Source organism: Alnus glutinosa, chromosome 11, assembly GCF_958979055.1.
Source record: "Alnus glutinosa chromosome 11, dhAlnGlut1.1, whole genome shotgun sequence".
NCBI lineage: Eukaryota > Viridiplantae > Streptophyta > Magnoliopsida > Fagales > Betulaceae > Alnus > Alnus glutinosa.
The window spans coordinates 599,640-624,599 of NC_084896.1; the positions used below are offsets into that span (position 1 = coordinate 599,640).

The 24,960-nt window shown below is 36.8% G+C and overlaps 3 protein-coding genes across 3 annotated transcripts; 1 reads left to right on the forward strand and 2 right to left on the reverse strand.

Moving 5' to 3' along the window:
• The first annotated feature begins 4,299 nt into the window (after positions 1–4,299).
• On the forward strand, positions 4,300–6,328 carry LOC133881966 (uncharacterized). The gene is made up of 4 exons (XM_062321044.1): positions 4,300–4,314; positions 4,789–5,349; positions 5,448–5,828; positions 6,059–6,328. The coding sequence occupies exons 1-4, from the start codon at positions 4,300–4,302 to the stop codon at positions 6,326–6,328; spliced, it is 1,227 nt and encodes a 408-aa protein (XP_062177028.1).
• Positions 6,329–9,349: 3,021 nt separating this feature from the next.
• LOC133881967 (disease resistance protein RUN1-like) lies at positions 9,350–14,966 on the reverse strand. Its single transcript, XM_062321045.1, has 5 exons — positions 14,395–14,966; positions 11,962–13,063; positions 10,940–11,215; positions 10,087–10,842; positions 9,350–9,772 (listed from the first exon to the last, which is right to left on the reverse strand). The coding sequence occupies exons 1-5, from the start codon at positions 14,916–14,918 to the stop codon at positions 9,350–9,352; spliced, it is 3,081 nt and encodes a 1,026-aa protein (XP_062177029.1). The 5' UTR covers positions 14,919–14,966.
• Positions 14,967–21,771: 6,805 nt separating this feature from the next.
• Positions 21,772–22,888, reverse strand: LOC133881968 (uncharacterized). Its single transcript, XM_062321046.1, has 4 exons — positions 22,808–22,888; positions 22,595–22,714; positions 22,211–22,343; positions 21,772–21,830 (listed from the first exon to the last, which is right to left on the reverse strand). The coding sequence occupies exons 1-4, from the start codon at positions 22,886–22,888 to the stop codon at positions 21,772–21,774; spliced, it is 393 nt and encodes a 130-aa protein (XP_062177030.1).
• Positions 22,889–24,960: the final 2,072 nt, after the last annotated feature.

Genomic DNA, 24,960 nt, shown 5'->3' on the forward strand with positions numbered 1-24,960 from the left:
GTTTGAGGCAAGGGGATCCTCTCTCCCTCTATTTGTTTGTGCTTGCCATGGAAGTGTTCACTCGGATATGGATGATCACACCCGGAAAGGTTCTGGTTTTCAGTTTCATTTCCGTTGTTCTAGGATGAGGCTTACTCATTTGTGTTTTGCAGATGATCTTCTTGTGACGACCCTTTTTTATTTTTATTTTTTTTTTATTTTTATTTTATATATATATATATATATATACAAAACATTTCATAAACATTAATCTCTTAAAATACAAATGGATCTTCACAGTGGCATGACGATATGTCGCAAAGCCAACATATGGTATATACCCCATAATATGTACCTGGTAATCAGAGTATGACATCTATCTATGCAGCGGGAAACAAAAATCTAATAGCGGAAATCACATCTTAAATATCTATCACAAATTAATTACAACAAGAGTCATTTAACATTTATCTGTTTAAGTCTTTCCTCAATATAATTACATAACAGAGATGGCTTGACAAAGATTAGGTGACACAAGCATCACAAGCCATAAACAAATTACCCAAAAGAATGGACATCCTGCGGTCTATCACGCTACAACTGTCGCGTCGAGCTTCGGTCATAATATCCCAAAACACATCTACGAAACCATCAACTATGACTGAAGTACTTGCAGCCAACATCAGAATCTGCACGGTTGCGGGGGTTGCCGCATCCGCACAGGTGGAATTATGAGCCCACCGTCTCCGTATAAAACATACCAAGACCTCAGTGATATTAAACTAACTGAATTTTCGCAAAGAACCAACTTTTCTTTTATAGTCTCGTGCACACTATAACAGCTACCAATTTATAAACTTTTGTTTGAAAACTCTCATAGCTGATATAGCAAACACCGACTATTAAAAAATATTTAAAACATACTATGTTGTTGGACCCATACGTAGAAATTCCATTGGCTTGGAAGCAACTACGTACACACCCACTTACAATAATACTTTTATGTTGGTAGCTTAAATGCACAAAGATCTAACATTACCAACTGTGATATCACCGTGCCTTAGGGCATTACAACTTCATGTCTATGGAATATAGTTGTCCATGCGGTTACTAGAGTAAAACTCTGATATTCAGGCACTTCTTTATGATGTACCACGACAATTCATCTAATTACTCCCAAAACACACTGATATCCCAACCAGTAGCATCACATCCAAGTGCACCAAGCTTAAAACATGTCATTTTGCTCTTTAGTATGTGCATACTATCATCCCCCGAATATGGTTAACACCGAATCCTAGGGCATTATAACTTCATGTCTATGGCACATAGTTGTCAATGCGGTTACTAGAGTAAAACTCTAATATCTAGGCACTTCTTACTGATGTACCACGACAATCCATCTACCTACTCCTAGGACACTGTATTACTCATACCGAACAATGACAATACCCTTGCACCTCCAAGCTCAATGTTCTTAAATCATGCAACTAGACGATAGCAATATACATAAGCTCTTTGCCATTAAAACTCTTAGGCATACTAATATGTCTAGCATAAAAATACAATATTCTATATCATGAAAACATCACACAATTTAAATCATGCTATATATGCTATGCATGCTGATGTGCTGCTGTTAAACTGCTGAACTGAGCTATTACTGGGCTGCTGCTGGGTTACTGCTGTGTTACTGTTGGGTTACTGCATGCTTTATGCTCTATGCTACATGCTCTATGCTCTGTGCTTGACCAGTAAATATTGCCTTACTATATCATGCTGATAAATCATACTTTTCTAAACATTTTAATATTTTATCCCAAAACATGCAACACACTATACTATTATCTAAAACTATTCTTGATATATTTGAACATACTCTAAAGTACTCAAATCAAGCAAAACAGATCTTTTTAACAGACGGTTGGTTTAGATTTACAAAACAATATATCTATTTTGCAATTCTATAATACATGAAAATAATAGTTTCTCAGTGAGTAAAATATCACATGGCTGCATTGGACTGTTGACTTGAACATCCCCTCGGTTCTAGTCACTTGGACTCTACATTGAAGAATTAATTAAAGTCTCCAATCCGGACACTATCCTGCAAACATTGGTATCACTAGGCTACGCTATGAACTCTATACTCTATGATGCCTAAACTATCCGCGTACTCACACGTCGCATTACCTGCTTCTAAGTCTAGTTAAGTACCTAAATTATTATTAGATTATTTATTGGTTCTAGGTTCTTATTAATTAAAAGATGCATTTACTATTTCATTTGCCTACTTATTATTATTAAGTCACCTTATCATTGTTAACCCATTAATGACTTGTTACTTATTTACTAGGGTTAACAATATATATTTAACCCATATACATGTATGTGTATATATACATTTATACATATACACACACAACATTTAAATCTAATCTAATAATACACATAAGGTTGGTTTAGTAATTCCTTATATAAGCTATGTCTCTTATGCTATAATCTTTATGCGTTCCATTTATTTACTACACTCTTTCACTTACTTATTCTTTTCTTTAACTATTCCATATTCATTTATTCAATTTGACACTATAAAAACCTATTCTTTATTTCCACCGTATTTGTCATTTACATAAAAAGGATCTAAACACTTTAACTTCAAACTCCTCCATCCTTTCCTAACTTCCTATACTCAAACCGTATTCATCAAGAATTCTCATTTCAACCAACCACGACCTACCAACTAAATCAATCCATCATCATCAACTAACCTAAAATCCAGACATCATCCATGTATTCAAAATCCACTACAAACTCACCTTATGCAATACAACCATCAAAGTCAACAATTATATCCTAAAGAAAATCAACACCTAACATGAACCAACCATAATTACCTAGATAGGAAATCCACACCAAGTTTACGTTCTACCAAGAACATCCCTCAAAATTCATTTCCAATAAAATATCAATAATCTTCAATAAAACATTTATCATCAGCTAACATAATCATAAATTTACAATTTCAAAACCATATTTGAATTTCACCAAAACACCCATCAAAATCTCTAAATATCCAAGATTCCTTCATTGAATCAATCCTTCAACAAAACAATACAAGGATCAATTATAATCATCAACTAAACCATAATTCCCCAAGCACTCCCCATTCTCCTAATCGGGTATCAACATCCATAGGAAGATTTTATTAATATAGAACCACTCCAAAGCTTCTTCAAGATTTCTCCAAATCAGCCCATAAAGATCATTCCATATCAAATACCAAAGGCCCAACTATTTACAAGCAATATCAACCCGAAATCATCAAAACCCATCAATGAATCAACTAAACACATACCCATGGTTAACACAAATTAGTACTTAAAAGAACACCCAAAAATCAACTCCAATCCATCAACAATTCATTACAACTAAAACTACATACCCAACAATTTTAACAATAATAATCTCAAACCAATGGTCTTACAAATAAACAAACATCAACACCGAATTTAAAATCCAAGCCAAAAATCATTTAACCACATGCCCATTCGGTTTCAGCAAACAATACCCATAAGAGGACCCAAATTTAAACATCAAACTTCAAGAACACCAACTAAAGCTATCAAAACCGAAACCCATAGATTCTATTCCCCAAATCTGCAGGTATAAATCCAACACATAACACTACCAAGCAAAACACCCACTAATTGAAACCCAAATCAGAAATAGCAACCAAAATACCCATAAAAAACACCCCATAAAACACACCCAATCGGTTGCTATAAGGACTCAAGGGAAGACCCATTCGGCCAAACCACCTCCCAAAACACTTTAAATCATAGAAAATCCAAAATTTACAACCCAAAGAGACCCATTAAGTTTCACCCCAAAAATCTCAACAAGAATCAAGCTCAAGCAAAGCCCTAACAATGTAATGTGATTTTCGTGCTATTTAGGCAATGGGTAATACGAAAATACAAGGAAATGTTAGGGATTTTACCTCATGAAAACCCATGGCCGGAAACCCACAAGAAAAATCACTACTTCAAACCCAACGAAGTCGCCGGCGTCGATTTGGTACCATCCGCTGGCGATTGGACCCACTCCAAAAATCGCACCTCTTGGTCTCTCTCTCAGGTTTGGTCTCTCGGCTAGAGGCAAGTAGGTGTGTGACGGGTTGAGAAAAGAGAAGGGAAAAATGGAGAGGAGCTGCGTGCATGGAGAAAAAGATAGAAGGAAGAGAGAAAATGGGGAGGGGTTGTTATGTGTTGTGCGTGAGAAGGAGAGAGGAAGAAAAGAAAGGAAAAGGAAAAGGAAATGGAAGAGGGTCACGTGTGTGGGGGGAGAGAAATGTTTGGTGTGTTGGAAATGTGAGAGGATAAGGTGGGAATTTGTGTTTACAAAAGTGCCTTTCTAGCATAAGTGAGAAAGAAAGAAGATTGGGCCTTAAACATTTAACCTACACTTGGGCCTACTAAGGTCACTTATATTCCCACTACTTGGGCTACCATTTCTAAGTCACACAAGTCCATGGTAAAATGATAAAATCAATTTGTTTAACCTTAGTACACTAACCCATTAAATAATTTCTTTACCTTTGTCTCTTCACCTTTCTTAATTAAATCCTTAAGTGTGATTTCACCACACTAAACCTATTATTATTATTTATTATTCTAACTCTGTTTCTCTATCTTAAACTCATTTTATTTTGATAATATAAATATTATGATCTAGAATATAATTATTATTCTCATCTATTTAATAACTATAATTTATTAAACGTTGAACCCCTTATTTATTTTCTAGATCTTTACGCTTCTTATCTTCTCGGAGGCTAATCTCTCATCCATTTCTATTATCAAGTTGACTCTATTGGAGTTTGAGCAGCTTTCAGGCCTCAAAGCTAATCCTTCCAAGAGTTCTTTTTATTGCTTTGGGGTCTCGGCTAGATTGAAAGACACCTTGCTGGAGGATTTGCAGATGAAGGAAGGGAAGCTCCCTGTTCTGTACTTGGGAGTCCCTCTAATCTCCTCAAATCTTTTTGCTGTTGATTGTAGAATGCTTCTGCAGAAGATCTCTGGCTGTTTGGACTCATGGACTTCTAAAAACCTATCTTTTGCAGAGAGGCTACGATTGCTCTCTTCTGTTTTATACAGTTTTCATGTCTATTGGATGGGTATTTTTATCCTTCCCAAGAAGATTTTGAAGGACATAAATCAGAAGTTTAATAGGTTTTTGTGGAATGGTAAGGATGGTTCGTCTGCTAAGGCTAAAATGGCTTGGAATGAGCTTTTTTACCAGAAGAAAGAGGGTGGGCTGGGCTTGAAGGATTTGGATGCTTGGAACAAGTCTTCTACACTGAGACATGTTTGGAGCTTATTTGCGTGTTCTGTCTCTATCTGGGTGGCCTGGATTCAAGGTGGAAAGGTTTTTGAAGTGTAAACATTCCCCAAAACTGTTCCTAGAGTTGGAGAAAACTCCTGAAGTTGCATGGGATTGCAAAGAATTTTCTTAAACATGAAGTGGGAGATGGGAAGCTCATTCATTTGTGGATTGATAATTGGCATCCTTCTGGTGTTTTGGTGGAGAGATATGGCTACAGAATTGTGTATGACTCTCAGAGTAGGTTGGATGCTAGGCTGGAGTCGGTCCTTAGAAATGGAAATTGGTGCTGGAAACCTGCTCGCTCTGACTCTTTTGTGGAAATTCAAAGTAGACTGCCCGAAATCCGGGTTGGTGCTTTTGATAAACCTATCTGGACGATTTCTAGAAATGGCTCCTATACTTGTGCTGACACTTGGGATTTCTTGCGGAAGAAGAAGATTGTTGTGGAGTGGTGGTCTCTTGTTTGGTTTAATTTTACCATTCCGAAGCAGGCCTTTCCACTGTCCAAAATAGATTAACAACTGGAGATAGGTTGTTAACTTGGGGTTTTAAAGGAGATACTCAATGTGTTTTTTGTAGACACTGCACTGAGAGCCGGGATCATTTATTTTTCCTGTGTAGTTTTAGTGCTAGAATTTGGAAGGAGTGCATGAAGTGTTGCAATGTTTTGAGCGCTTGTTTTGATTGGTAGGAAGTGATTTTGGAAGGTTGTAGGAGTCGGAGAACTAAATCCATGTTCGGTGTTGTCTGCAGATTGGTGTTTAGCTCTACTGTCCATGGGATTTGGAGAGCTAGAAATGAGATTAAACATGTGGGCCATCCCCGTACAGAGGAGCAAATTTTGAAGCTGATTATATGGGAGGTAAGATCCTGGATTGCAAGTAAAGGGAAGTTTCAGGAGAATGAGGAAAATACCAGCCTCTGTCATAGATGGAATATTGATGTTTCTATTTTGTTTTGAGTCCCAGTTGTTAGTTTAGTCTTTTTGTTTCTTTTGGCTCTTTTTTTGTAATGAGTTCCATGTGTTCTGAGGGCTCTGTTTGTACTATTGGTTTTGTTGAGTTATATAAGTTCTACTTATTCATCGAAAAAAGTTTGAGTGGAGACGACTCAACTCCTGATCAGAATAGAAATTCATCAATATGCACTTTGAAGCTAGAAGGTAGCTCCAACTGAAATTTTTATTGTGTAAGATTCATATTAAAAAAGAAGAGAGGTGTTATACATAATAGTTGTGCAGGATTTTAGATTTTTTATGTACTTCAAAAACTTCAATATTTGGTAAGAGTGCTATGTTTAGGGCCTGCTTTTAATAGTGCAATAATACAGTGATTTTTAAGTCTAATTTTTTTCTTGCAACTATTGTGATTCATATTAAGAATCCTATCCTATCATATACTATAAATAAAAGCAGAAACAATTAAGAGAATTGTTCATAATTGTGATAAGTGATTGTCTAAAATGCTGATAAATATTCTTTTAATGTTTAAATCAAGTAGGAAACAAATAAATACAAATCAAATCATATTGAATAATTTAGAACAAATAACAAATTTAGTTAATCTAAGATTCTTCTTTCTCAAGATGGAAGACTTTTGCCCAAGAAGGTCTCAAATTGCATACCATGGTTTGCAACACCACAATGGCAGTGTTTAGGGCTAAGCAAATTTTTGAATACTTCTTCCGACCAACTAGCAATCTGAGATTGCATATACAATCGCTTTTTAGGTGTGCGCTACTGTAAAAAAGGTGGCAAAATACTTTCCAACAACAATAATTAGTGGAAGAAGCCATGGCAAGGTAATTGGTTGGTTTCTTTTATATAGTTTATCCTAATAACAATTTCCTTAGCAGTTGTCTATTTTTTTGCATTAAAATATCCCTAACAACTGCAATTGGTTTGTTCATAGCTGCAATAAATTTCTTTATCTGACATCTCCCTTTCTCTCTTATAAAGATACATATTTAAATAATTATGTGGGTACAATTCTAATGTTTGCGACTCGCATTATATAAGGCCGAGTTGATTTCACTAATTTCAATTTGATGAGATCATACCACTTCAAATTTTATTGTAGTTAATAGCCGGTATTGTATTCTTTAGCAAAATGGACAGAAATTAGCTACATGTGCTTCTCACAACACGTACAGGGTTATTCAACATTCTTTCTTATAAAGCACATGGCAACACAGAGGGTTTCTCATAACACAGATCAGGAACAACACAAAATGAATCAAGGATAAAAGAAAACAAAGATAAGTCTTGCATTAATTTATAATCTCATCGAAATGACGACGAAAATAGGTTGAACCAAAGTGTTAGGTTGTAATTGGCTTCATTTTGTTTGGACAAAATCACTTGTATGTAAAGATGCTTTTAACAGGGATTTCGCTATTCAGAAGTGATTCAGAAGACTCTGCACTGATTGCAAGTCAGAAGATTTTTGGTTCCCTGTTAGCCGTCCGGACGACGTGTCATCCCGTCCGGACGCCTTGCTGTCTACAGTTCCATCTGTCCGGACGACGTGACATACCGTCTGGACGCCCGACAGACCAAGCATCATTCGTCCGGACGAAGTGGATTTCCGTCCGGACCCTTCACTATGTCGAGAAGCTTCTGTTCCAGCTTGCATCCGTTCGGACGACTTAGCAGCCTGTCCGGACACCTCTCAGTACTCGACCAGGTTTCAAATTCTTTCCAAAATCAAATATGGGAAGATTGCTGCAACCGTCCGGAAGCGCTTCTCTTTAAGGCAAGAATCACAATTCAAATACAACCGTCTGGACGTCTGTCAACATGGTCCAGACGCGCGTTCAACAGATATGAAAATTGCGTATTTAACTTCAACCGTTCGGACGCCTGCCTACCTTGGTCCAGACGCGCGCTCGACCAGTATGAAATTGCGTGTTGAAGATTAACCGTTCGGACGGCCATCCCCCATGATCCGGACGCGCGAAGCCTTATATGAAAATTACTTGCAGCGGACGTGCGACCGTCAGGACGTGGCTCTCAAACAGGAAAGATTGTCAGCGAAAATCTCAAAAATTCTGGTCGCACAGTTGTCCGTCCAGATGGCCCCATGTCCACCGTCCGGACTGCGTCCGTATATATCTCAGTAGTCGCCCATTTGAACCCTCAGCCTATAAATAAAGGTCCCTGGGCATTGAGAACTGCAAGAATTCGATATTGAATTCCACTAGAGCTCAGAGAGTTATTTTGTGAAGATAGTGAGCTGATTTGTTCTCTCTGAAGCCATTGCTGTGTGCTATTGCTGAGCTATAAACTGAAGTCTATCTTAGGGGTCGGCCCTAAGGTAAAGGATTCCATTGAAGACCCCTTCAGGTAGGAGACCTGGTTGGGAAGCATTCGTGTTGGGTTACACGTTAGAGAGCAAGGTACGACCACTGCATCAGGGGTATGTGAGTGTTATTGCTTTGTATCTAGCTTTGTCTTCTAAATAGTGGATATCCTGGGTTTGGCTGCCCCAGAGTGGTTTTTCTCATCTTAAGTTTCCACTTCGTTAACAAAAATTCTTGTGTTCTTTATTTTCCGCATTGTTATTTTTGTTAACACTTCAAGCACACACTTGCCTCTAAATTAGAAGTCAATTTCTTTTTTCACAAAGTCTTACTAGTCTTGGTAAAGTCTCACCAACAAAAAGAGAGAGGGAATCGCACCTCGAAGAAAATATTTGTTTTTATTATTATTATTATTATTTTTTATTTTCAATATCATAATTTGTCCCCATTAGAGTACAAAAGAACATTTAAAGACTCATTGACAAAACTCTAACCCTAATTTGACTACTTGCGGGCCAAACCCATTATTGAATTATAAAATAATACAACTCTTAAAAATAACCATAACCCTAATTTGATTGACTTTAAGCCGAGTCCATTATTGAATTGCAAAATAAATCTAAAGACCAAACATTGTTTTTTTTCTCATCCGGATCCTGCATCAAGAGGCTTAATTAATGAATCATTTCCCATCAACATCCCCTTCGTATCCTAGACAGATCCCTAACCTTTTAATAGTGGTTTCAACTCCCGAATCTACAACAAGCTCTGCCTCATCACCGTCCTCAAAATTGTTGGTAAGAACATTGCCTACCCACATGTGATCTCCACGATGGATTGTGCCACCACTTGTTTCTGCCGGAACAGTGAAAATAGTATTCTTGGTATGGTTGATAAATGAAGTAATACCTCTATATGGAGATAATACTAGAACTTGTATTGAATACACAACACATACAGCAAACCCTTTCAATATCTGATCATCATCAGTATGTACTTTAAAACGCATCGAGGCTCCCTCACCCTGATATGTGAACCAATCGGGAATTTGATTGCCAGGGAGGCAAATGAAAAATGTTCTACCAATTCCGCGCATACTCCATTCCTATTACATAAGCAAGGAGGATGATACGTGTTAAAGTATTAATTAAATGATGTGAGAAAATTGATGTATATTATGGAGTTGAAGTATCCAAGCTACAGTTGATCAAGACTATCACCCTAAATTCTCCTATAAATATGATTGACCATGTTATATTGTAAACATAATCAAAGAAATAAGAGCAAAATGTAGGCTTTTAGGTTTTATTTTGTGGACATAGGTCATAGAACGAACCACGTAATTCTTTGTGTCCATTGCATTCTATTATCTTTCATTAACATGCATGGTTTGGAAAGAGAGGTTAAGGAAACTTGTACCTGAAGGAAGCTTTGCTTAAAAGTATATGTCGGATTTTTGCTCCCTTCCATGTCAACGGATCTAATGGGATTCGACCACTTCTCTAGACCTGGAATTTCGACTAATTTCCTGCAATTAGCGAGGGACAAACTGAACACATTTGAGAGTTTTGATGGATTCGATATTCTTTCCAGCTCTGTACAGTTGTTTGCATATAGAAAATACAAGCTTGCTGGTAAGTCAGGAATTGATTTAAGCTTTTTACAACCATCCAAGATGAGTTGTCCAAGCTTCGAAAGACCACCTAGGCCTGGTGGTAGGCTTTCAAAACTATTGCATCCTAAATCCAAAATTTCAAGAGGACATAAACTCCAAATATCTGTAGGAATTGCATTGTCTGATAAATTGCACTCCCTGAGACGTAAGTCTTTTAGAGAGTTAAAGCCTTTTGGTGCAGTAGACAATAGATTGACTGGCTTGAGACATTTCCTTGGTGATATCCAGGACCAAAAGAGTGAAGGCAATGACCCAGAAAGAATGAGTGTTTCTAGAGACTTCAATTTGTAGAAATTCCTTGGCAGACTTGTAAGGCATTTGCAACCTTTCAAATTGACCAAAACAAGACTAGTAAGATCTCCAATGGAGTGGTGAACCTCAAACAAACTTGTACAATCTTCGAGTATTAATTGCTCAAGATTGGGGAGTCTTGAAAAGTCAGGAGTCTGGCTCAAATAATACGAGTGACTGAGATTTAGAATTTTCATCTTCTCAAACATCTGCTTAACAAATGAAAAAATAAATTAACAATGAAAAAAGAAGGAAGGAAATCACAATACTAGAGTGTAAAACATCAAAAATCATTTTTTATTGTACCTTGGGAACTTCCCAAACTCTTCTGAGATTGCTATATTGCAAGTCAATCACAACTAGGTTTCTTGGATAAAAGTTGTTTGGCATAAACTTTAGAGGGAATCCATGCCAACGGAGCCACCTTAATTCTTTGGAAAGATATTTGTAGTCTCCAGTGAGTCGTACATGATCAAGTTGGAGTAATCTCAGTCTCTGCATCTTTATAAATGCCATTGAATTGAAATTCACCTTTCTTAATCTTGGCAATTCTAAAGTAAGCCCTTGGACTGCTTTTGTTCCCTGTAAATTAAAAGAAAAGAATTGCTTGAGACATGTATATGATTAGTCTAGAATTTTTTATGCAATCAAAGAAAAATTATATAAACTTGAGCAAAAACATGCTTGCAATATGTGCTGTATAACATGAACTATGGGAACCTATGGTTTGAAGCCTTATACCATTACATGGGGAAATCTCCCATTTGTTTGATCCCTCGTTAATATTTGTGTTAAAACACCACTTATCCTAAAAGTTTAGAATAATTGATAATTTAACATGATATCAAGCTTTTGGAGCAATTTGTGATTTAACATGGTATCAGAGCAAAGGTCATGAGTCTAAACTTTGTCTCCGTAATTCACATCTAATTTCAATTGAATATTCCATATATTGATCTCGCTTATTGAAGAGTCAAAACATTAATTAAATGATTAAATTCACTATTTCTTATAAACTTAGGCTATTGGGATAAGTAGTGGTTTTAAGAATTTCAGCCAACCAAAATTCTTTCTTGTTAATTATTTAATTTATCTAGCCTTGCTAAATATAATGTAATCATGTTTGCAAGTGCAAAAACAATAGAATGATGTTAGCGAAGAAAACAAGTAGTGTACCTATTTTCAGAAAAAGAAACATAGGTATTACACTCTCAAAGCATGAGACAAGCATGAATTAGCATGCATTTGCTTCCCAAATAACATATGTATCAGAAAACAAAATGCTCTATTTTTTTTTCACCTTTTTCAGTTGAGAAAGTTCGTATTACCTGGTGCTTTGTCAATATATCAAATGCATCCTCATGTAGCCATAATCTACTCCATTTCCCAGGTTCATTGGGGTATTTTTCATGAACGATTTTTCTTCCCATGTCTCGCACCAAATCATGCATCATAAACTCGTTTGTCATGCTAACTTTAAGAAGGCAACGCTGAATGAGGACACTAATCCCAATCTCTGCGAAAAAACCACAACCATCCAATATTTTTGCAACATAGTCTTTGTCCATTCCGATGAAGAAACATGCTATGTCAAGGAATATATCCTTTTCTGTATTGTCGCTTAGTGCATCAAAGCTTATTCTAAGTTTCTTTTGAATTTGATCATGAGGAATCCTTTTCAATTTATCTAATGTACTTTTCCATTCTGGAATGCTCCTGGAGAATAGAAATGAGCCCAAAACTTCGAGAGCTAGTGGTAGTCCTCCACAGTAAGCAACGACACTTGTTGACAAGTCAGTATAATCTTTAGTAGGAGAGTTATTCCTGAAGGCATGCCAACTAAAGAGCTCAAGAGACTCACTATCGTTCATTGTTGTAACAGTATATACACTATCCACTTGTAGCTCCTTTAGCAAATGCTCATATCTGGTTGTTATAATAATTCTACTTCCCAAACCAAACCAGTCACGCCTTCTAGCTATGGCATTCAATTGCTCTATCTCATCTACATCATCAAGTATCACAAGTACTCCTTTATTACAAAGTCTTTCTTTTATCATATTGATTCCTCTATCAACACTACTTATCTTTATCTTTTCTGTCTTTAAGATGTCAGAAAGAAGTTGTTCTTGGAGACGAACTTGACCCCTAGGTTCCTTGGAAGTTTCCCTAACATTTGCAAGAAAACTTTTACCTTCAAATGCATGAAAAAATTGGTTATAAATGGCTTTAGCAATGGTTGTTTTTCCAATTCCGCCCATTCCCAAAATTCCTACCATGCGAATATCACTAGCTCCAAAACTTAAGCAAAAATTCATGTCTTGCACGTGACGATCTACTCCAACTGGGTAAAGTGCTAGAAACAATTGTGTGCTGTTCAGTTCTCTTGAAATCTCTTCAACAATTTTCCTAATAAACTTGGCTTCATGCCTAGAAATTATTTTAAGAAGTTAGAGTCACATTATACAAGAGAGAATTGAAATATAAGTTTTATATTCACGGATATGTAAAAACTTAGAACACATTAGTTTTGGCTTATCCTTAACTCATTAGCATTTACAATACTACGTATGGGGGAAAAGTTTTAAGAAACTAATTTTTTATGCCATAGAATTTTGTTGTAAGTACGGGAATCTATAAAAAATAGGTAAGTATAACTTGGTTAATTAGCTGGTAAAGTTTCAGTTGTGCGATATATCACTATCACAATAAATAACATTGTTAGCTAGGCTTCATAGTATTGGCAAATTATGTGTCAAAATCTAGCTTGTGGATTGTAAGTCTAAGTCTAGTGGTTGAGTTGTTTTGGTCTTAAGGTTCAAAATTGTGCTTAAGGTTGAAGAACAAAAGCCATCGTTTGCAAGCCATTTGATAGCCGTTTGAACGTGATCTTCAAGTACTTCAATTGAGACATGAGAGCTTTGATCGTAGTTTCGATTGCTGGAAGTTCGAACATAGATACTCATGTTGTTGAAATTCAAAGTTCTCAAGAGTTTCACTCGCAATGGCAATCATAGAATGATCGAACAAAGGAGTTTCAAAAGAGCAACAGAGAGTTCTGGTCGCAACCACCCCCATGGCCCATGGGGTGGTTCGGCCACCCCCATAGGCCAAACCCTAAATGATTTTTTTTTTTTTTTGGCCTTATGGGGGTGGCCGAACCACCCCTAGACCGGTCATGGGGGTGGCTCATGGGGGTGGTTGAGCCACCCATCTTTTTTTTTAAAAAAAAAAGTTTTTTTTCTCTTAATTTTTTAAAGTTTTTCTTATTTTTAGTTTTTAATTTTTAATTAGGCATAGGGACACATTTCAATTTTTTAAGGCCATTGACGTGGACTTCTGTCAATTTTTAGATGGAAATACATTCTCCGTCTTTAGCCATAAATGAGGTACCATCTGTAATATAAAATGAAGCATATGAAGCAAAAAATAAAGTCTTTAAGCTACAAGGAGGTCAAAGGTATTTAACCCTAATAACTAATATACATGCTTTAATTTGTATAACCTATATTTTTATTAATATATTTATATATATAAACGAGCTAACGAGTCTAGCGAGCTTTTACGAGTTATGTTCATAAACTTTAATTGAGTTGAGCCGGGTTTATACGAATATGTCTCATTTAATAATCGAGCGTAATTTTGTGTTCATAAACAACTCATATATTAAATGAACCAAGTTTGAGTTGAGTTTATCCGAACAGATATCAAGTGGGTTGGCTAACATACTTGTTCATTTAAGGACCTGGATACAAACTTACCCGTATGCAGTTTTTCTTAGCTCCCACCCTGACAAATTAGCAGCCTCACGCATAGCTCTTCTCCACTTGAGAACTTTGTCCGTGTCCGACAAGTAATGCTCTTCATGTTTCGTGAATGCTTCTGCAAAACTACCTGTCTGGTTTCTCACATCCGAGGGGTCAACATCAAAGAATATAGGTAGAACCAACTGTGTTACAGTCCTTCGGCACTCCATGATCTCCACAAGTTCCTCTAAGCACCACCTCGAAGCCGCATAGTTCGTCGAGAAAACGATGACAGAGATTCTGGACCCTTGGATTGCCCGTAATATTTCGGATGCAAGATCTTCTCCTCTTCGGAGCTCGTTGTCATCTCTGAAGATTTTGGTTCCGGCATCTCTCAAAGCAAAGTAGAGGTGGTCGGTGAAATTCTTGCGAGTGTCTTCGCCTCTAAAACTCAAGAAGACGTCGTAGTTCCAGTTAGGTTGGGAAGAAGAAGATGAAGAGAAGAACGCTTCAGGAGATCTCGATGTTCCGGCAGCCATTGCCCAAGGAGATCAAGTTGGTGAGGATTGGGAAATGGGAAAGGAGAAGCAATTCATATATGTACAAGGCAGGGTCAACTTCCAAATGCATGGTTGATGCCGATCGATCATGCGTATGACTACAATTTATTGATCGAACTTGAACGCGCGCGGGAACAAGAAACGATAAGTAAAAGCCAAAAATAAGAAAATTTGACCAAGAAAACAAGCTGAAAGGACAGTCAATAACTTGGTCGTTGTTATCACGCATACTGGAATTGACAGTGAAACTTGAATCAATTCCTTGACGATAAATTCAATAAAATGATGCACTTTCTGAAAAGCAGAAATAAATTCAATAAAATTAACAATAATCAAAGAATTATGGTTCTTTTTCATAATTAATGTTTACTTGCAACTCAAGTCCCTTCTTTTTTGAAGTTATCCACCAAATCAAATTGATTAATCTTGTAGAAATCTAAACTAGAATAATAAATGTGAAAGCAAGAGATCGAGATAAAAGGATGCAATGAATTACAGGTGGTTCAATATTAGACACTTACATCCACCACTATGAATTAGCCTTAAGGGCTACATTGTGTTCATTAACTTGTTTGTCTATAGTACAAAGGTCTTTATTTATAAGGTTTAGAGTAAATACAAAGCATGGTAATTAAATTCTCATGATTTTATTACAATTAACCCAAAAATAAAAAACATTGCAAATATGAAATATATATATATATTTTCTGTATATTATAATAAATCTAATAACTTTTTCTCGGGGATCTTGGGCACTCTTAAATTGAATAATCTATTAATTAGCAGGCATTTAAAGTTTGTATTCTGCATTATGGGTATTGATAAAACATATAGTAAAGTTTTTATTTCGATTAAATCCTTAGTTTGTAGTGTGATATTTATGAAAAAATTTACAAAGATCAACTTCAAAATAGAAACTATTATGTTTGTGCATGTGCTTGTACATTTTCAAACTGAGCAAATATGCTTGTTTATTTCTAATATATATAGTTAAGCTAAATGTAATGGGAATTAAGTTATGCATGGTTTCGAATTTGTCCATTAATTTGTATGTTAAAAAGATTGTACGTATTGTAGGAACAAGAGACAATTAAGCAATCAGACGTAAACCTCACTTGTTTTTCCTCTCTTTTTTATTGTTTTATGCAGAAAAGTACAGCCGCGGCCAGTTCCGTTAACGTTAGTCCGCGACTTTAATCGGCCTGATTTTCTCTAGTTTTGACTAGTTTTTCCTATTCATTTAATTAATATCTTAGTTTTCTTAGTTTCTTTGTGATGTGAAAGGTTCCTAGGTTCCTTAGTTTCCTAGTGCATACGTTATAAAAGTCTTCCTGCGTGTAGGAATTGATTCAAGTTTCACCGTCAATTCCAGTATATATTCATGATAACAACGACCAAGTTATTGACTGTCCTTTGATCAGCTTGTTTTCTTGGTTAAATTTTCTTATTTTTGACTTTTACTTATTGTTTCTTGTTCCCGCGTTCAAGTTGGATCAATAAATTGTCCTCATATGCATGATCGATTGGCATCAACCATGCATTTGGAAGTTGACCCTGCCTTGTACATGAATTGCTTCTCCTTTCCCATTCCCCTCACCAATTTGATCTCCTTGGGCAATGGCATAAAAGAAAAAAAAAAAAAGAAAAAAAGAAAAAAAAAGAAAAAAAAAGAAAAAGTAGAAGATGTTTTGTTAGTGCCATTTATTTTTGTTGGGTTTTTAATATTGACAAATTCGGTGTCAAAATTTATTTGGTTAATTTAAGAAAAGAAAGAGCCAAAAAAGAAATAATATTACAGAATATTCTTCAAGAAAATGAAAGTGCTGAGTGGTGAAAATATAGGAGTGTTTCAAAAACACTCCTTACACACCCACCCTTTTACATGGGGTGGGACCCACACCACATGGGCCCCACCCCATGTGAGAGGGCGGGTGTGTAAAGGGCGTGTAGGGAGTGTTTTTTTTTTTTTTTTTTTTTTAAAAAAAAAAATCTTTTCCTGTGAAAATATTGTAGAATATTAATCAAGAAATGAAAGATTTGAGATGTAAAAAATAATTTGCATAATTAATTGTTCTTAATTGGTCCTTATTCTGTTGACAAAAAGATTCCTTATCAGGACACTGACTTTTCAAAGACACTGTAATTCAGAGTTTATTTTAAATAATACTGCAGAATATTTATTCCAGTATAGAAAGAATTGTACAATGCAAGATCTGCAATATAGTGCTCAAGAAATGAAGATTCTGGCAACTTTACAGATGTCAAAGTTGGTTTTCCTCTCAGACCGCCCAGACGACCTAGAGGAAGCGTCCGGACGCCAGCCAGTGTTCCATCCCGTCCAAACAGCGTACTAGACCCAAACCACAGGGACTTGGTGATCGCACAGCCATCCTGACGACCCAGCGGACGCTACCTACAGAGAACACATGTTCGCATCAGTGTCAGGACGCAAATGCAGTAGCTGCGAACAATGGAGATGTTCTACACAATCGTCCAAACCCTAGGGCAAGCCGTCCGGACGCACTTCAGCAACTTAGAATTGCTGCTTACCGTCTGGTCGCCCAATGTCCTGTCCGGACACCGCATAGGGAAATTCGAGTTTGTGTCCAATTAGGTTTTTCAGAGCCTATTTAAAGGGGCTCTTCGACTGTTATGTTGTAAGAATTCTGTATTGAATTCCAGTATGGTAAGAGAAGGTGTTTAGGCAGATATTGTTAGATGTGCTAGCTCTCTTAGGGTATTATGTATGATTTGATCACATTGAGGTCTAGCTTAGGGAAGAGCATGAAGCTACAGGAGTCCATTGAAGAACCCTTTAGACTGGCGGTCTGGTTGGAAGGCGCTCACGTATATGTATGTGTTAGAGTTTAAGGTACAACTACTGCATCAGGGGTATATGAGTACGACTGCTTTGTAATTAACTATTTCTTCTGTCAGTGGATTTCCTGGGTTTGACTGTCCCGGAGTGGTTTTTCTCTTTGTTGCAAAGAGTTTCCACTTCGTCAATAAAATATGTCTTCTTCAAACTCTGCATTTATATTTTGGTGCATTGTTGATCACACACACACACACACATATGAGTCACTTTATATTTTTCACTTTATAAAACCCAATTTCACCTAGTAATTAGGCAATTCAAGACTTAACACTCATGACTATTTTTATAAACCACTCACTTTATGTGAGCAACTGCTCATCTTCCCAATGTGAAAAAGGGATATTACAAATATCCTATGAGAGTCATAAAATTGTTCCCATCTTATATATATATATATGAAAGAAACGAAAAGGAAAATGCTACACTTACACACACTTTTTTACACCCACTTTTTACAACCTGACGTGGCAACAGCTGCATCACATTTTTTTTTTTTCATTTTTTTTTTTTTTTTAAAGAAAGTTGGCATGGGCTTCAACAGGAAGAAGGAAGAAAAAAGTGGAAAAAAAGAAAAGAAAAGAAGACTAGAGGGGATCGCCGGCGCTCGGGACGGCCAGAGAAGAGAGTGTCAGACTCGTTGGATGGTCGGCAAGAGGGAGAAAGTGACGGGTACGCTCGGGACTGCCAAATCTACTGGAGAGAGTGACGGAGAGAGGCGGGTCGGGTTTCCGGCCAGTGAATCTGCCGAAGATAGTGAAGAGAACAAGAGGGAGGGAGGCGGAGACGCTCGGGACTGCCGGCGACGATTGGGATGGCCGGAGAGATCTGCTCGCGTCGGGTTCACCTAGGCTGCGACGGGGACGCTCGGGTTTCCGATAGGGTCGGGGTGGTCGGCCTGTGTGCATGGTTTTCGGCCTCTCCTCCCACCGCCAGCGCCACCCCATCTTCTGGGCTGCCGCTCCCCCCTCACCACCCTCTTCTTCCTCTTTCTTTTCTTTTTTTATTTTTTTTTTTTCCTCTGGTGATGTGCCTCTTTTTCTTTAAAAAAAAAAAAAAAAAAAAAAGAGTAAAAATATGTGATGTATGTCTTGCCACGTCAGGTTGTAAAAAGTGGGTGTAAAAAAGTGTGTGTATGTGTAGCAGCCCTCAAAGGAAAAAACTCGATGATGGTAAAAGAGTCAACAAGTTGTTCCCGTGTTGAAATTGGATGAATAATTTGCACTCGTAATGATCGGCATCAACCAAGACTTGGGGTTTGACTCTATCTTGTAGATTACATTTTCTTTGTCATTAATTTTGCACCTCCATCAATTATTCTTCCCCATCATCGTTGTTAAGTGTAGAAAATAGTAATCAAATAAAAATGGAGAGAAAAGTAGGGAGAAAAATGAGACAAGAGATTAATATGTGGGAAAAAAAAAATAATAATAAAAAAGAGACAGATTTCTCTTGATTGAAATTTAAGAAAAAATGCTAGATATATCTACAATTTGTTAACACGTATCGGCATGTGATTGAAGGGTTTTACTTTTTCAGTAACCGATGTGGCTCTAATCAAATGCGCGCGTACTATATCATTATTCAGATGTAAATTTCGTATCATTTAATTCAATCATCATGAAAAATGCAAAAACCCTTTCCATTTTTTTTTTATAAAAAAAAAATAAATAATAAATAAAATGGGCACTTATATAAATATGATAAATTAAAAATAAATCATATAAAGTCTAAAGATTGAACTTGAAAGCTTTGGTTCTTGTCTCCAAAGGGTAGTTCAATTGGCTGGAGTCCACGCCTCATGAAGCGGAGGTCACTAGTTCGAATCCCACCTCCCCCCTCTTGTGTGAACATGTCAAAAAAAAAAGAAAAAAGAAAGCTTTGGTTCTTGAGCAAAGAATCTTTTAACTTTAAATCTTGAAGAAGAAAACTGCAGGGGAGAGATTACCTCCATAACCTCTCTGTTGCTTGCTTGAGAGAGAAGAAGGAAGGAGAACTTGGGTTTTCTTGTTTGAAGGAAGGGGATGAATGATTGAATGCTAGTTTAAATAGGAGGGGAAGACTTTTATAAGGCCAATGGCCATTAACATTTAATTTCACTAATTAATAAGCGTGTATTAAAGTCCATGTTTACTTCCATTGTTGAACAAAATTAATCTTTTTTGACATGCTTCCATGTTTTCATAAAAAGTTAACTATGGGCATTGAAAATTTGAAATCCAACATAAATAGACCACCAATAATTTAACCAATCGTGGACGTTTAGATCGATCACTAGTTAATTGGTGAGACACATGAGTTATTGCAACATTAGTAACCCCCTCTCCTCTCTTTTTCTTTTGTATTAGACTTTGTCCATTGCATTTAGTCAATAATGAGATCAATTCGGCCGATTCGTTTCATAGATGGCATCAAGACAGATTTATTCTCCTTTCGGTCCTCTAATGTAGTTCACGTGTAAAGAGAGGTAAATTCAGCTGCTCATATTCTAGTAAGAGCGGCTGTAATTCATGTCATAGATTCAATATGGTTGGAAGAAATCTCACCTAGCATCTATGATATTGTAAGTAGGGAACTAGTTGTCCCTCATTATTGACCTCTGTCTTTTTGAGAATATCAATAAGAATTTAAATTTGTTCAAAAGTAAAAGAACAAAAGAAATAATACACATTTTCTTCTATAGTAAGCTTTTTGAGCTTTTTCTTTTTTAAATAAAATTTGTGAATCATCAATTTCATTTGGAGATCCTAAAAATCTTATCATATTTCTAATCAATTTCAAATATGAGAATATTCACATTCTAAAGAATTCAGATTTTCAAGTATCACATTCTTAAAAATGTGAATCCAAGAAAATATTAGATTTCGCGAACCAAATGTTAGGTAAAGGCTTTCCAACCACATTCACAACTGAAGATGACGGGGGAGTTTGGGCCGTGTTTGTCCACCTTTATGGGCCTTAAGCCCAACTCTTGAGATTTAAACTCATGGGCCAAAGATTCGGGCCCCAACTAAAGGTTTAGCCCAGAAAACGAACAAGCATTTTGAAAGCCTTGAACTTGAGCCCACAAGTAGAGGTTCTATTCAACACCATCTTCCATGTTGTCCGAAAAGTGTGTGAGAGTCTTCTAAAAGGCCTTGCATAGATTAAGGAGAAGACCATGCCACGCTATTAATCAGTTCGTAACTAATTTCTATTTCGTGACGTGGCTAAGTTGCCATGCCACGCCACTAAATTAGTGGCATGGCTGTTTCTAACACGCCACTAATTTAGTGGCGTGGCAAGAACTGCCACGCTACTAAATTAGTGGCGTGGCACTATGTACCACGTCACTAAATTTGGCAAATATATATATATATATATATATATATATATATATATATATATATTTTTGCTCTCCTAAATATATTTTTTAAATTTTTTTGGCAGTTAACATGATAGACAATTTCAATTTCCATCAACAATCAAAATAATTTACATTTTTTTCAAAACATCAACGACCACAACAATATACATTTTCATTGATATTCATTAACAATTACAACTATTCAAAATCAAAACATTAGTTTCAACAAACATGCAATCAATCTCTATCATAGATATGAACAAAGTATATATATAGATTACAAAACACAATCTATATATAGATTACTAAACATGAACAAAAAATACAAGTACTTCACGATCATCACCAACTATCAACGGTAATCGTTGGGTTTGCGGACATGCCCGTTGGCCTTCATTCAACCACCTCTAGATGAATAGACGATCATAAGTTTGTAGATCAATACAAGTATTAAATATTTTATAATCAATTCTACACGGGTTTTGCAGATCAATGAGAAGGGAAAAGCTTAACAAATGACTAAAATATAAAGAAAAATATATACTGTACAAAGATGATAATAAAAATAATAAAAACATAATATTACCTAATACACAAAAGAAGATAGTTGGTCAATTGAGGTCGTCACGAAGATCTTCACCGGGCGTATTCACAACATGCTCTGCACTACCTGAGAATGGTAAAACAAATGCAATCAGCACACAATATGAAAGAATCATATCATGTCCTAAGCATTGGGCAACATGTGGATGTAAAATAAACGAGGTTCAGAAGCTTTGTCATGCATTGCGGTTTGCTGAGTGACCGTGGGCACGGGTATCTTAGCGTTGACTAGTGACTCAAGGGCTCTAAAATGGGCCTCCCAGTCAGCCCACTCAGCATCGCGCGCTGCCCACTCAGTTTGGAGCGCTCTCTCGATTACTTGGTCAACATATTCTTATGAGTAGGTGTTGTGCCTCGGATTTTGTGATCATGCCTGCGAGGATGTATGATATGAGTGTATGGTCCCCCGCATAGGTAGAACATTCAACCCAACTTGCTGAACCCTACCAGTGTACTCGGGCTTATTGCCGTTCACCTGGGCGTACGCGTCATTCGGTGTCCAGCGCACCATCCCATGAGTGACGCTTGTGGATGCGGCAGGGTCGGTTGGTATGAGCTCATCCAGCCTCTCATTTAAGTTCTATTAAATGATGGAGCACCAGTCAAATGGTAATAGTAAAGAAGTTATCACACACATAAGTAAAACAATATATGGAAGGTGAGTAACATACACATCTTTCCCTTATTACGTTGTTTAGATAACTTCCATCTTTTTTCTTATGTATTTTAATATATGATTGTGCTCCAGTAGGAGGAGTGCCATCCCTGATAGTCTGCTGAAGATATATAAAAAAAAAAAACATTAACACACATTCAAATGTTTACATCTACATGTATATGGTAAATTGGTTCACATAAATCCTCATGTGTTATCCTTGCATAGCTCTTTGTCCCAGTACAGTGGGGAGTATTGTTCAATGATCGCAATCGCCACATATGACTAGGATACTCCTACACAATTAACAGACTTAATATGTCATCCACTAAAAGAATTACATGAAATAAATGAAACTACACAAAATAGTAATATAACTCATGACCTACCTTATTCTCTTCGCTACACCATTTTTCTAACAAATTCACCAAGTCTAGCGGGTCATTCTTCGTGATGTTCTCTTCCCCCATTTCTGCCCATATCGTTTCGGGCGTATCATCTGGCTGAATTTTAACTTTTGTCTCCAGATCCTTAGCTTTAGGCCCATATCCCGGAACGTGTCACATTTTACCAATCTAGATTGCACGTTTCCGGGATGTAGAATTGTACCTATACAATTTAAAAGTTGATAAATTAAAAATAGTATTAACAATATGTTACGACGTGAATGATAACATCAAGTTTAAACTAACCATCAATGCCTCTATATCGTCCTTCGTTCGTTTCGGTACACGCGCCTATTCACCCCGCAACTTACATAGTTCTCGCTTCTAATGAGCTTACTTGTCTCCCGTCTAAATTTATTCGCGCTTAGTCGTCCTACGGGCTGGGACGCTAAATTGTACTGCATTACAAATTTTTTCCCCACGGGAATCCCCAACAAGCTGTCCCTATCGATAACTGTCACCACTTTGAATTGAGTGGTGCCCTCCGGACTTGTACCTAACACATTAATTTTTTTTTTATAAGTAATTGCAATTTATTAAAAAGCGCAAAGGGGCGCAACCCGTATACACGGGAAGTATACAAGAGAACCCCTAAAAGAGACGAACAAATAATAAATTTAAAAAGTCTACATAATTAAAAACACTCAAACTATGATGGGGCACTATCCAAAAATATAATGTATTGAGCAACCACTTCCGTAGCTCCACAATAGATGTCTCTACATCTTCAAACAATCGAGCATTCCGCTCCCTCCAAATACATCACAGCAAGCACAGAGGAGCTAACTGCCAAGCCTCTTTAGCATGACTACATCCAATCGCCGCCCCCCAACTACTCAACAACTCCAACACCGTTCGTGGCATAACCCACTCAACCCCAAATAAAATAAGAACGTAGCTCCAAAGATCCCGGGCGACCTCGCAGTGAAGCAACAAGTGATCAATAGACTCCCCACTCTTCTTACATAAACAACACCACTCAATTACTATAACATTCCTCTTTCGCAAGTTATCATGCATCAATATTTTGCCCAAAGCAGCTGACCACGGGGACACAACCGTAACTGGCTTATTGCCGGCGACGGGGGAGATATTTGATATGAATCAAATATGTTTTACGTGGCATGTTGTTGGTACTGGTCATGATCTTGGAATATTGGTCGGTATCCTGCCTCGATATGCTGAGAGTTGCTAGGTCCTGACCCCTGTGCCATAGATTGCCTGGGCTGGTGTGGTCCATGAGCTATTGTGTGTTTTCTCCTAAAACTCATTGTAAACTGCGAAATAAAACACACACACCCAGACTAATATATATACTTATTTGTACATTAATGGATGGACCACCATATATATATAAATGAATGTCGTAAATAGATGACAATGAGAGATGTTTGTTTCAACCAATGCACAAAATAATTAATTATTACCATTAATTTACAAATGATGTAATATCTAGTTAACAAATTACCAATCAATGTAGAATCTACTTGACACATTTGGGAACATGACAATTAATGTGAGCTTATAAGTTTTCAAATTTTATTGAATCATGTACATTTGGATCGGATCTACGTCGGGTCGGTTGCGGTCGAAGTCATCCTACGGATCATGCATGGTGGTTACTGGTCAATAGGAACGGCTCGCACTTGTGGTAGTTGGCACATGCATCATGAGGCCCTTCACCATAGTTAACGTCGTATACGTTCCTAAGTTTAGTCCTTACAGCACAAGCCCAATCTGGGTGCCGTTCATCCTCAACGTATTACAATAATACTTTATTTCACGAGATGACAGCAAGCTAGCATTGCTTTTGATTTTTTTTTTTTTTGAAAAAGAAAAAAAAAATTAATTGATTACTAGTATATTGATCATTTGCTTTGTTTGTATGTGTAGATTGATTTTCTTCTCCGGGTTTAACTCCCAAGCTTAATTATAACAACCGATCTTCTTCTCAAAGGGGTGACGAAACGGATTAAAATAAATCGATAGAAATTTTTTATAAATTGTGGACGGTAAGAAATTTATTTTTAATCTAATCTTTAAAAATGTTATGTATCATTTAGCATGTGATAATTTTTTAAAGCATTAATAAAAAA